Source organism: Gavialis gangeticus, unplaced genomic scaffold (assembly GCF_001723915.1).
Source record: "Gavialis gangeticus isolate Ggan-Ray unplaced genomic scaffold, GavGan_comp1, whole genome shotgun sequence".
NCBI lineage: Eukaryota > Metazoa > Chordata > Crocodylia > Gavialidae > Gavialis > Gavialis gangeticus.
Genome location: NW_017729003.1, coordinates 23,683,257 through 23,696,012, shown reverse-complemented (window position 1 = coordinate 23,696,012; position 12,756 = coordinate 23,683,257). Strand labels below are relative to the sequence as shown.

The 12,756-nt window shown below is 43.0% G+C and overlaps 1 protein-coding gene across 3 annotated transcripts in view; it reads right to left on the bottom strand.

Annotated features, from left to right (window-relative positions):
- Positions 1-8,828: 8,828 nt before the first annotated feature.
- The window catches only part of ANK3 (ankyrin 3), a 604,477-nt gene continuing 600,549 nt past the window's right edge, over positions 8,829-12,756 (bottom strand). For 2 of the 3 annotated variants that reach the window (XM_019507910.1, XM_019507908.1), the window contains exons 22-23: positions 9,704-9,776; positions 8,829-9,518 (exon numbers count right to left, since the gene is read on the bottom strand). In XM_019507910.1, coding sequence (XP_019363455.1) covers positions 9,418-9,518; positions 9,704-9,776 — 174 coding nt within the window. In that variant the 3' untranslated portion in view covers positions 8,829-9,417. The remainder of the gene's footprint in view (positions 9,519-9,703; positions 9,777-12,756) is intronic. The other variant, XM_019507909.1, reaches the window with a different exon arrangement.

Genomic DNA, 12,756 nt, shown 5'->3' with positions numbered 1-12,756 from the left:
GCATGCCCACATCCCCCCACATCTTTGTGTGATCAGCAAATTTGAGCAGGGTGCTTTTTATCCCCTTGTCCAAGTCACTGATGAAGATTTTGAAGAGCGGGGGCCCGAGGACCGAGCCCTGCGGAACCCCACTACCCACATTCCTCCAGGTCGAAAATGACCCATTCACCACCCCTCCAGCCAGTTAGCGACCCATTTGACTGTGCAGGTGTCGACACCACAGTCCCCTAGTTTTTTAATGAGAATGGAGTGAGATACAGTGTTGAAGGCCTTCCTAAAGTCCAGAAAGACTATATCCACCATGCCACCTGCATGCAAGGATTTGGTGACCTGGTCATAGAAGGCCACCAGGTTGTCCTGATAGGACCTGCCTCTGATAAACCCGTGTTGGTTGCCCCTAAGCATAACCTCCCCCGCTGTCCACTTGTGGACATGTGCCAGGATAATTCTCTCAAAAAGCTTACCCAGGATCGAGGTAAGACTAACTGGCCTATAGTTTCCTGGGTCCTCCTTCCTCCCTTTTTTGAAGATGGGAACCACGTTGGCCCTCTTATAGTCCTTTGGCACCACGCCAGAGCACCGTGAGTGCTTGTAAAGCCATGCCAGGAGTCCCGCAATGACCTCAGCTAATTCTCTCAGCACTCTGGGGTGGAGATCATCAGGACCAGCTGATTTAAATACATCCAGTCCCTCCAGAAGTTCCCGGACTAGATCCTCACTGACCCTTGGGCTAGGTGCGCCTCTCCTGGGGCCTGAGAGGGGCCCGGTGCGGGGGCTGATATGGTCCCTGCTCAGGAAAATGGAGGTAAAGAAGTCATTAAATAGGTTAGCTTTGTCGTCTGGTGTGATGACCAGATTTCCTAGCATGTCTTGCAGGGGCCCCACATTGAGAAATGGTGTTATAGAGCATGTTCCAGAGCCTTCGCCAACTTTGGCTAATTTCTTCCCACATTTGCACATGCTTTCCCTAACAGAACTCTGTTTTTAGGCTCTGGCAAAATCAGCATGAATGGCAAGTAAAAAGTTACCCCCTGCTACATGTTGAGCTAGCTAACACTGAGGAAGGACATGAGAATGGGAATGGGCCCAATGAAAAGTGTTCAGATACAAATCCAAATCTGATAATTAATTTTCCTTGTAATGAGGATACAACTACTATAGAAATACAAGTTTAATCACAACACTTAGATCTGGATCTGAGCTCTTCCTAAAGCCAAGGTGCCCAGATCCAGGGTTTCAGTTTGAGCCTCATTTTCAAACTTGAACAGTGACTATTATGTATTAAGAAGTCCTTACAGTACCATACTGTTGACATAGACTAATATTTAGAAGACAAATTTCGATCCTTCAATCCTGTGACAATCTTTCTGATGACAAGATAAAATAGGTGCATGAAAACCTGAGAGTAGTTAAGTCCAATGACCCAGAACTAGATTAAGAACAATATCCTGCACAATTTCAAGCTATATCCTAACATCCCATTGAGCTAAGATGGTTTACATTCAGACATAATAGGAAAGATATCACTATTTTCCTCTCAATGCATGACTTGACAAATTTTTCCCATATGCTTCTATATGATGCCTGTTTAAATTCTTCAACATGAGGTAATATTTTGTGGTGAGATTTGTAGAAAAACCATCAGGTTCTATTAGATGATGGTCGAAAAAACCACCTAAGGAATTGTGCTACTGGTCCACAGTAATTGGGAATTTGAACTGAGATGAGGGGCATACAGTTGTCTATATACCCAGTCTTCTATGAGGTATAGAACTACAGTGTTGTCTCAAAGGTGAGCTCTCCAGACAGGCAGTAATGGGAGCCTGCATCTTGGTCTACACCACCAGGGGAGCCCAGTTACTGACAGCCTAGCCTCTCCCCTGCCAGGGAAGGGGGTGGTCTATCAATGATCAGATGGCAGTTGCTGAAAAGCAGCCACTGTCAAAGACAGCCTTCTACTGCCTGAGGGGTTGCAGGGGCAAGCAGAATTCTCTCCTCACTGCTATGACTCCTGGTAACACTGCTGTCACAGCTGGAGCATCAATTATTGCCAGGGCCCTGATAGCAGTAGCAGAAATTCAGGTTCTGGTGCCCACAGTGTCACTGCTGCTGTCAGCACACTGGCAATAGCCAGGGTGGCAGTAGCAAGGTTTCAGCAGGGTTCCCTGAGAGCTTGCTGCTCTCCCTTTCTCCCTCCCACTGGAAGGGGAGGAAGGAGAGGAGAGAATGTGGGATGCTGCGAGTCCTATCAGTTTGGCTTTTGATCCCAATCTTTACTATGTTAAAGAGTGCTTGGATTAGGGCTACTTAGGGTGTGGCTACAAATAACACTTAGAATGGTCCACATGTGGTTTAAACCTAAAGCAGACAAACATACAAGACTGTTAAACTGGTTTAAATCTGCATGCAATGGTTCAGAAGGGTACTGGAACATCAACTACAATTTTGAACTTGTTCAGTGTTATGTATGGACACCAAATGTTCTGTGACATGGGTCTGGCTGGTCCTTCAGGCATCCTACACTGCATCACTCCTCACCCACCCCAATGCTGCATCTGATTCCCCTTGTAAGCAGCAAGGACTCCACTGTCCGTTTTTGTTGGCTCTTTTTATCAATGAGCTCCCTTGCATGGCTATTTTGCTAATAGCTATTTAATAACTAGCTGTTCTTACTTCCTGTGTAACCATAACCCCTGAACATGCCCCCAGCCACAGGGAATCAAAAACTGTAAGTCTAAGCACTCTGTCCCCATCAAGTCAAGCACACACGGCAGACTTTAAGCAACTAAAATTTACTGAATCCTTTTTTTAAGATAAGGGAAAGTAGAAAGGTGAAAACACTCCAAGTAACACTCAAACCATGCATGCTTGCCTCCCTTTACCCACTGCGAGGCATGCTGTGCTGGGTGCTCCCCAGCAAAGTCACAACACTTCACATAATTGTGAACCAATTCCCACTCCATGGCATTTGGGAATACTTCAAACATTACATACATATATCTACACCCACTAGTGGAACTGAGGGCAGGCCATCGATGCAGCAGTGCCATGTACCACCTTCGCAGGAGTGCAAAAATTGCAGCCCTATGAGGAATTGCTGTCCAGGGCCTGGACCTTCCCTGCTATGCCTCTATCTGCATTCTTATTTGTGCTTCTTGCACTGCTTTAATCTTGTCAATTTTGAAAAGACCTGCCTGGGATGGATCTTGTACATTTATCAACTGTGTCATCTGGACTATTTTAAAATAGCCATTATTTGACCTGGCATTTCCAGGTCAAATAGCTATCAGACTACTTTATAAGCTTTAATGTACTGACCTCTATTAATTTGAATGCATATTTGGTATCTACAGCTCTGTAAAGCACTGAAAACTTATGGGAGAAGGGTCTCAGAATCCATCACTATTATTTGCAAAGTGTTAATGACCTGCTTCATAGGACAAGGCAGCTCCTTTCCTGTGGAGTCTGTAATTTAATAAGGGGTTGGGAAAGAAAGAGAGACTTTGGCCTAATATCCTTTATTAATCATAGATTTCACTTTGGAATGAAGCATCATTACTACTTGAATACAGACAGCAGGATTCAAGTAACATATATTCAGAGTGCTCTATGCATAAAACGGAGGGAGATAAATGCCTTAAAAAGTACACTTAAAAGTAGTCAGTGGGAAATGCTAAAGCTTCAAACTATCCATTATACATCTCCTTTCTCTTGAGATTCACAATGACAAGTCACACTTCTGAGATCATTATGCACTTAGTTTTTGAGGATAGGGGATTCAGAAAGCAACAGCAGTGGTGATGGTGTTTATCTTTTGCCTAATAGCTTAGTAGCTACAGCATTCACCCTGGGAAGTGAGAGACTTGAGTTCTATACAAGGCCAGCATAGCATAGGTGGCTGCCTAGGGTGGCAAATTGTAGAGGCAGTAAAAACAGCCCTCTGGGTGAATAGGAAGTCCACCAGCACTCTGGGCAGGCAGGCAGGCAGGCAGGCAGTATATGCATTTGGCCAAGAGCCACCATATCCAAGGTCAGAAAGTCTGGCTTTGTCCAGGTCACCTTGCTTCTTCCCCCACCCCTTCTCTCAGCTGCAGTCCTTTCCAGACCCCTGGCCCTCCTGCCTCTCCTGGCCCTTCCAGGCACACTTTACCTAATGCCCAGAGGAGGCTGCAGATCAAGTTGAGGGTCTGAGCCCCATGTCCTGGCTAAACCACTGCTGTTGTGGGCAGCTGTGGAACACACAGGGGAATTGGGGCAAGTGGCATGGGCTTTGGCTGCCTTGCACTCTCCATGCACGTGTGTAACCAGCTGCTTCTCAGCACTTGGAGGTAGGACAGACCAATGGAGCACAGCCCCATGCCTCCCAGCAAGGCAGCTTCCTGTGGTGGCCACAGAAGTGGTGGGCAGCTGGGCAGAACTTTTGTCTCATACCATGCCCAACCTTGTCCCTTTGTGTCACACAGTGGCTGAGGGGAAGGGAGTGGCACTGCTCATGGGCTCCTGTGACCATGTGTTTTATAGGTTACATGGGGCTAAAGAACAGGGTAAGTTAGCCCTCACCATTCCTCCTATGGAAGCTAGGCCTCCTAAAAGAACAAATATGTCAGTGTTGTGGGACTCAGAGTTAACAAGCAAGAAGAAACCCGCTTCTGGGAAGATGGGGAATCTAAATTGCTGAGGCAATCTAAATCTGGCCCAGAGTTCCTACTTATGGAGGTAAGGTCTAAAAATGACATGTTTTGGGTTATGAAACTGGATAGAGGCAGCAATGTATTGGTTTAGAATAATCTACTTACTGGGAGTTACTGGAGTATATCATATGGAAATCCATTTGTAAGCATCCCGAGGAGAAAAAGCAGATCACAAGCAGCCAGCATGAATTTCCTAAGAACAAATTGTGCCAAACAAATGTAATGTCCTTCTTTGACAAAGTAACTACTTAGGTGGATGAAGGAAATGCAGTGGATATAACGTATATGGATTTCACAAGGCTTTTGACAAAGTCCATTATGACAGTCTCACAAATAAGGAGAAATGTGGGCTGAACAAAACTACTAAAAGGTAGGGAGACAACTGGATGAATAGCCACAAGAAAAAGTTTAATTATAAATGGATCCATGTCAAAATGGCAGGAGCATAATTTAGGTGCTGGAATAGAGAGCTTCCTGAGCAAATTTGAAGATGGCATGTGACTGGGAAGGATTGTGAATATGTTGGAAGACAGGAGTACAATTTGGAAGGATCTTGACAAGTTGGAAAGCTGAGCTGGATCTAAGAGGTTGGAGTTTAACGCTGATAAATACAGTGTGCTACACGTTGGGAAGAATAATCAGAAACAAATACAAGATGAGTGACAACTTGTTGATTGGCAACATTATGGAGAAGGATCTGGGAGCCCTGGTAGATCATAGACTCAATTTAAGTCTGCAGTATGATGCAGCTGCACAAAAGGCAACTATGGTTTTGGGATGCATCAATAGAAGCACTAGAGGCAAGACACAGGAGGTGATAATGAGTCTTTACTCAGCACTGGTTAGAGTACCGTGTAGAGTCTGGGGCTCCACATTTTAAAAAGGAAATGAAGCAAATATAGAGGGTCCAGAGGTGGATAACAAAAATGACAAAGGGGTTGGAAAGCAAGTCATATTTGGCTGAAGGAAATAGGCATGTTTAGTTTGTGTAAAGAGGAAATATGACTACCTTCTGCCTACCACCAAACTACATTGAGGTAAACAGACTATTCCAACTTTTCTCTGAGCCTAATCTGCATATAAAATGAACTTTTCCAAACAGGAGATTTTATCACACCATTAACTCTTCTATGAAATATGAACTTTCATTTCTACCCAGGAGAACTTTTACAATGTTTTCTCCAATGCCTGATGAAGGGTGTTTGTGCCCGGAAGCTTGCAATTAAAGATTTTTTTTCAAAAATCTAAGTGGTCTAATAAAAGATATCACCTTTACTATGAGTCCCGATTGCTAGTTTTTGTAAAGGGCACTTGACAAGGTATATGATAGCAGTCTTCAAATACTTGAAGGGGTGCTACAAAAAAGAAAGATAACACCTTTTCTCCTTTGCTGCAGAGACCAGGACACAGATTAATGGCCTGCAGTTGCAGAACAGTAAGTTTAGATTGGATAACAGGAAAAAAAAACTTCTTCGTAGTTAGAACAGTAAGGCAGTGGAACAGACTGCCAAGAAGTTGTGGAATCTCCATCACTGGAGTTGTTTAAGAAGATGCTAGATAAGCATTGGTTGGGGATGATCTAGGAGTAGTTATGCTTTATGTTCTTGTATGGGGATTTCCCATGGTTCTGGGCTTTATTAGTTGCTTCCCAGGACTAGGAAGATTTTTTTTCTTTGCCTGCCTGCTGTTTTGACAGGGATGTTCCAGTGCTTCTGCTGGGACTTAAACTAAGAGGTTCATGGCTAGAGAGTCTTACCCCTTCACTCAGGATTGGACCAATCACCAGGGTCCCAGTCAGGTTGATACAGACCGTGTATCCCTCTTCCCCTTGCTTTCCTCTGTAGCAGGGGTTGTATCCCTCTTCCTTAGATCTTTTGAGCATATTTTAACAACCTTCACAGCAGAACATTGTCTACTGCGGTCCCCCTGTTTTACCTGTGGCAGGTTAAGGTGTTAGTCTTGTGGTTGTCAGTGTTGACCATGTACTTTTGCTAAGAGTTTGAACAATGGGTTTGTATAGGGATGATCTTGGCATAGGCAGGGGACTAGACTAGATGACCTCTGGAGGTCCCTTCTAGACCTACTTTTCTATGATTCTACTATTTGAAGCATTCATAATATTATTTAACATTTTAAAACTGTCTTTTAAATATAATTTAGTGAATTTATCTATCTTTCATAGAACTATAAGACTAGTACTGAATCTATAGATGCTGCAACATTACAGCAATGCCTTAAATAGTAAATTCTGTGATTGCCAGTCCATACTTAAATGTTTCTCACCTGGCTTTTTAGACAAATGAGTTTTTATTCTAGCACTAGCAAATATACTATTATTTTTTGTTACATTAATGAACACTGTAATAAATTAGTATTCAGGCCAGCTATAATCATTTTGTTCTATGCTATGAAAAGTACAATTAGAAAATGACAACCTAGGAGAGTTTTTTTTTTTAAAAAAAGTAGATTATAAGGATATTAACTATGTGGAGATAATAATGGAACGAACATGCTGAAAATTTCTGAATTAAAAAAAGCCTGCCCCCCTACCATGAACTAAAAATTTAACATAGTTTTTACATTTTAACAAAGATTTTAACATTTTGCTAAAAGGGCTTTTTTCAAATTTTTAAAATACTATAGAGGAAGTTTGGAAATTTAAAAGTGAACTTCTTGAGAAGCATGAAATCAGAAGACAGACTAAATAGAAAGAATGAGGAAAATTGCAACTAATGCCTCAGTAACTGCTACACAGAAAGAAATTATAGCTCTGGTGCAAGCTAAAAGGAACACAATGGAAAATAACAAAAGCCTGTTGCATTGTTTTCATCATGATGATGAATTTCATCAAGACAGAGAAAGCAAGGGTCTTTGCACTGTTGCATTTGTAAAGGTTTGCGGGGAGGTGGGGGGTTGGGGGGAGGAAACAGGGAAAGTGGTGAGCAAGGATTTTCTGAGTATCTCAGGATCATTGTAGTAATGGCTGCAGCAAGTAGCTCAAAATCCTTACATAGATGGTACTGAAAATGTGGGGACAGAAATAAGGCCCCATACACAGAATTTACTATACATAGACTCATTAATTGGACCTTGTGCGAGCTGCAGCTTCTTCTTGAGGTGGCACAGTTGTGTATCTCCTTTTACATAGGGCTGAGCTTAAAGAACAGTGGGCAAAATATGGCCTAAGGGCTGGATCAGCCTGCCAAGGGATTTTCTCTCACCTGTGGCAGGTCCCTCAGCCCCACGGGGCCCAGGTGCAGGGGGCATCCCAGACTGTGTCGCATGCAGCCAGTCCTGCCATCCCCAGCTGCAGTGGGGCTGGGTCAATGCAGTGGCTGGACTCAGCTTCCAGCAGCGGCTCCATCCAGCTGCTGCTGCTAGTGTTCCTGCTCCTGTCAGACCCCAGGCACTGCAGGCCTATCTGCTCCACAACCACCAGCAGGGGCACTGCCACCAGCCCTGGGCATCTCAGCCTGTCTGCCCACTGTACCCACCACTGGAGGCACCAGACAGTGTGGGCAAGTGGGGTTTCCATGGAGACGGGCCCAGGGCCCCTGCAGCCAAGCGGATGGGATGGGGCCATGGGCAGCTGGAGAGCAGTGTCCAGGAGTTGGGAGGGTAAGTGGGGCCATGGCCAGAATTGTGGGGAGGCAAGTGTGGGGCCATATGGGGAACAGATCTCAACTCTGTCCTGGGCATTTGCCCTGCATGCCTGCAGCCTCATTCCATCTGCTCAGCTGAATGTGTCCTGCCCACAGGGTTTCCAGGTTGGTCTCCATGAAGACCCCACCCTCCTGCTTCATCCAGCACCCCTGAACCAGTCTAGTAATCTACCACTTAGAGTTTTGGTGAGCTGCTGTAGGCCAGGGGGGAAAGGTGACCTAAGTGGCCCAAAACTCCTTAAGTGGCCCTCCAGCCCAAATAATTGCCCATGCGTGGCTTTAATGTTGTAACAACCTGCAAATACCTGTAGGTTGGAAAACAAGTTGTAGTGAGGATGATTTAGAGGGTGACACCAGGAATCTCAACTGCTTAGAGAATTTCACAATGGCTCTGAGCACACACTGCACTTCATAGTTGCAAGCAGCAGCACCCAAGCACATGGCTCTTCTAATAAAGACCCAAATTCTTGCAATCCAAATGGAGTCCCTTTATTATTGCACAGCACTTCACAGTCTAATTCAGTACTAACAGATACGTTCACTCTGTAACACCCTAACACATGTTAGTCATGATAGCACATCATCCTCATACTGCAATAAAAGTGTAAACTTCTGTGGTGTTACACTAAATGATTTTTTTTTTTTTTAAACTCTAGCAGCTCTTTTCATATCAGGCACTTACTATCAATTTAAAAATCAATAGTCCCAATACTCATTTTACAGAGATGTTAAAAAATCCTAACAGTTCTCACATTGTTAGCCATCTCCCCAAATATTTCAATATGTCTGTCTAATATGTACCTTTTAAATTTTAAAATAGAGAAACTATTTCTCTCTCTTTATAATAGAAACTGCAGCAGAGAGAATATCCCAGAAAATTAGTCGTTACTTAATTAAGAGTGAAGCAAAAGTTATGACAAAAAATTAAAGTGTTAATCAGAAGTCAGAGAATTTTTGAAAGCACACTTAGTATAATGCACAAATTGTTGCTAGCAGGGTAATAATGGTTAAAGTTAGTTTAAGAAGAGTTAATTTCTACACATAGGACATTTTAAAAAATGAGGTTAAACTTCACTGCAATACAAAAATGCACAAATACCTTCTTCAACATCTGATATATATTCACCATCACTGAGAATTTCAGGGACATTGGCTTTACGAACTGCTGATTTAAATAAATAAAATAAATAAAAAGTTGAATATCCATATATCAATAAAACAATTTAGTGCCATAGCTAATAAAACATTTTGCAACAGTGATCATTCAGTAAGCAAAAAATGAATTTAATAACAATTGATGTTACAGCAAGTAGACTTAAAGTAGATAAAATTTTACTTTTTTTTATATACCTTCATCATCAGACATATCAAGGACTTCATTCATAGTTTCTGGTACATTCATTTTATGCTTTTCTGTGACAGTCTGTTAAAGAAAATAATATTATTTCAGAGTCCTGATATTTGCTTCAGAAACACTTCAATTTATTGTTATATAAACATTTAAAGTGTAAGATGGGCTGTATGACCTCAAATTAGCAGAATATCTTCTTATTTTAATTTCTAAGGATAGTGCCATAGAATTATGTATCAAAATACAGGATCTTAAAATTAAAAAAAAACAAACAAACTCTGAACCATTTTATAGCCATGTATATTCAAGCACTTGAGTAAATTGTTCTGAGGTCTCAAGAAATGATGGTAGTACCTTATTTTTTTAAGGAACCACCCCTAAATGCACAAATGGAATAGAAGACTAAAATTAAAAAAGAATGGAGCCTGAAGTAGTACCTTTCTCTGACTAGTTCCACTGACTTTAAAATGAGAAGGAGTTTCACAATCTAGAGCTAAACTAGCAAGACCTTTCCTGCTGAGGGAACCTTCTATGTACCTGCATTGGAAATATTTTGGGATTTGAGATTGAATTTATTTCTTTAATATTTTTAACTGATGTCTGACATCATTTTTTTCAACTCAGTAATCATATTAAAAGTTATGGATCTCATCAGAAGCATTTGGACAGAATGCACTCATCTGATTGATGTTTACTCCTGTCATTCACATTGATTCAGCTCTAAGGAGCAACATAAGAAAATTCACAAGTGTCTTCATTTAGGGTATTAATATGAAACAAGATTCCTAAAGCCTTAATTACTTCTTTAAAAAAAAAAAAAAAGAATTGAGAAGCAATATTCTTTGGGGTCCCATGGAAAAAGCTATACCAGATTTGATATTCAAACCATGACCATCAGTGAATTCAAAGATGGAACCTCATTTACTTTACCTTCTATCCTACCATCATTATTTCTCAGTCCTCAAAAGCAAATCACAAATCATTAAAAAAAGTTCTAGGCAGTAAAAATACTTCTAAGCTCTTATTTCCTCCTCTATTTTTAAATATTTAATTTCTGTCTTGCCTCATAAATAATTCTGTGGCACTTCATGTCTTTCTTGGCTGCTGGTATCATTTGATAAACCGAGTAATTCCTGTGTGACGATAACACCATTGATGTTACTAAAATGCCTTACACTCATTTTGCTTTGGAATAACTACTGACATGCAGATATGCAGAACCAGGAGGAACAGAACAGGCCAGAGGGTTTGTGGCCCAGTGAAGGGAGAGAACCCTGCTACCAAAGGAGCATGAACACTCCCAGTGCTGTTTATCTATTTTATCCAATGAACAGTAGATGCAAGATGCAGTTGCCCAACTTTAATGAGAGTAGCATGTAGTGCTTTTAGGCCTGGCCCACAGAAGCAGGAGATACAGATTTAACCCACCTTTAGGTGAGGAAGATCTGTAATCTGGGTCTCCTTCTCCCTGAGCAAGTACCCTTCCAGTAGGCCAGGGCTGTCCAACTGGTGATGCATACCACCTATAGCCTCCAGGATCTCAGTTCAGGCACCACTTCTCCCCACTGCTTCAGTGACTGCTGCTGACAATCTCTAAGCTTCCTCTCCCTCATCTGGCTTCTGCTTTCTGCCCCCACCCCTGGGACAGAGCAGAGCAGCACAGCTCATGAGAGGGTACAGCTGGGCAGCTCAGAGGGACAAGGGACCCTGTGCGGGGATGCCAGCAAAGTGTAAGGAGGGGGGCCTACATGGTGCAGTGCGGTGTCCAGGGTGCAGGGGCACTGGTATGCTGCAGCAGGGTGGGGCAGAGGGCAGCGTCCGCCACATGGTGCAGTGGTGGTGGGAGCATGTGGTATGACTGCGTGGTGTGTAGGCTGTGTCCAGGGGGTATGTGGCCTGTGCAATATGTGGCCTATGGCCCCTAACCACAGAGAAGTTTTACAGCCCTACACAAGGCTATTGGGCTGAAAGCTGAAGGGCACTCCTCTCCTTTTCCAGCAAGGACAGCTCCTCTCCCTTTTGCAGCAACTGAGCAATTTCATGTCACGGAGTTGGAAACAGAATCCCAAAGTACGGTACATGCACAAAGCTGCTCTTATGCACCCAAATATTTGCCACTTAGGCACATGGAGAATAAATAAGACCTGGCTGCAGGAGTTTACAATTCGCATTACACAATGTAAGTGACTTATCACCTACATGTCTTAAATTTTAATTAACATTATTATTTAGGCCTCTGTCTCAAGCTAAAGAAAAGTGTTTGAGGCTGTACAATCCTTTTTGTGCCTAAGATTTCTTATGGTCTTACACACAAGGTGATTTATTGCAACTTCATTCTTTTCTACCCACAGCACATATTATCATAGACAATTAGGGTTGGAAAGGACCTCAGGAGGTCATTTAGTCCAACCCTCTGCTGAAAGCAGAATTTTCTAACTATATCATCATAGCCAAGGCTTTGTCTAGCCAGAGCTTAAAACCTCCAAGGATAGAGCTTTCACCACCTTTCTGGGTAACCTGTTCCAGTGCCTTACTACCTTCCTCATGAGAAAGTTTTTCCTAATATCTAACCTAAACTTCCTTTGCTGCAACTTGAGACCATTGTTCCATCATCTGCCACCGCTGAGAACAGTTCATGTCCATCCTCTCCAGAACCACCCTTCAGGTAGTTGAAAGCTGGTATTAAATCCCCCTCTCCATCTTCACTTCTCCAAACAAAATGGCCATGTCCAGACGTACATGGATGTTTGGTTCCCCAGGGACAACTAGCAGCACCACATCTTGTGCTGCTGCTAGTTGTCTCTGGGGAATGCCTGTGCTATGTGCACTCTGGCACATGGCAAGTTGCCCCGGGTGGAGTTGGGGAGGCTGGGGCCAGCACTGGACTGGCCCCAGCAGCCTTACTTGGAGTCCTGGGGATGTAGCCACATTACTCCTCCTGCACAAAGCCTGGCCAGTGCACTGTGTAGCCTGGACAGCTGGGCTCTGGCTTTGGGTGGTGCACACCACCACGAGCAGTACTCTGCTTTTTTTTTTTTTTTTTTTTTTTTTT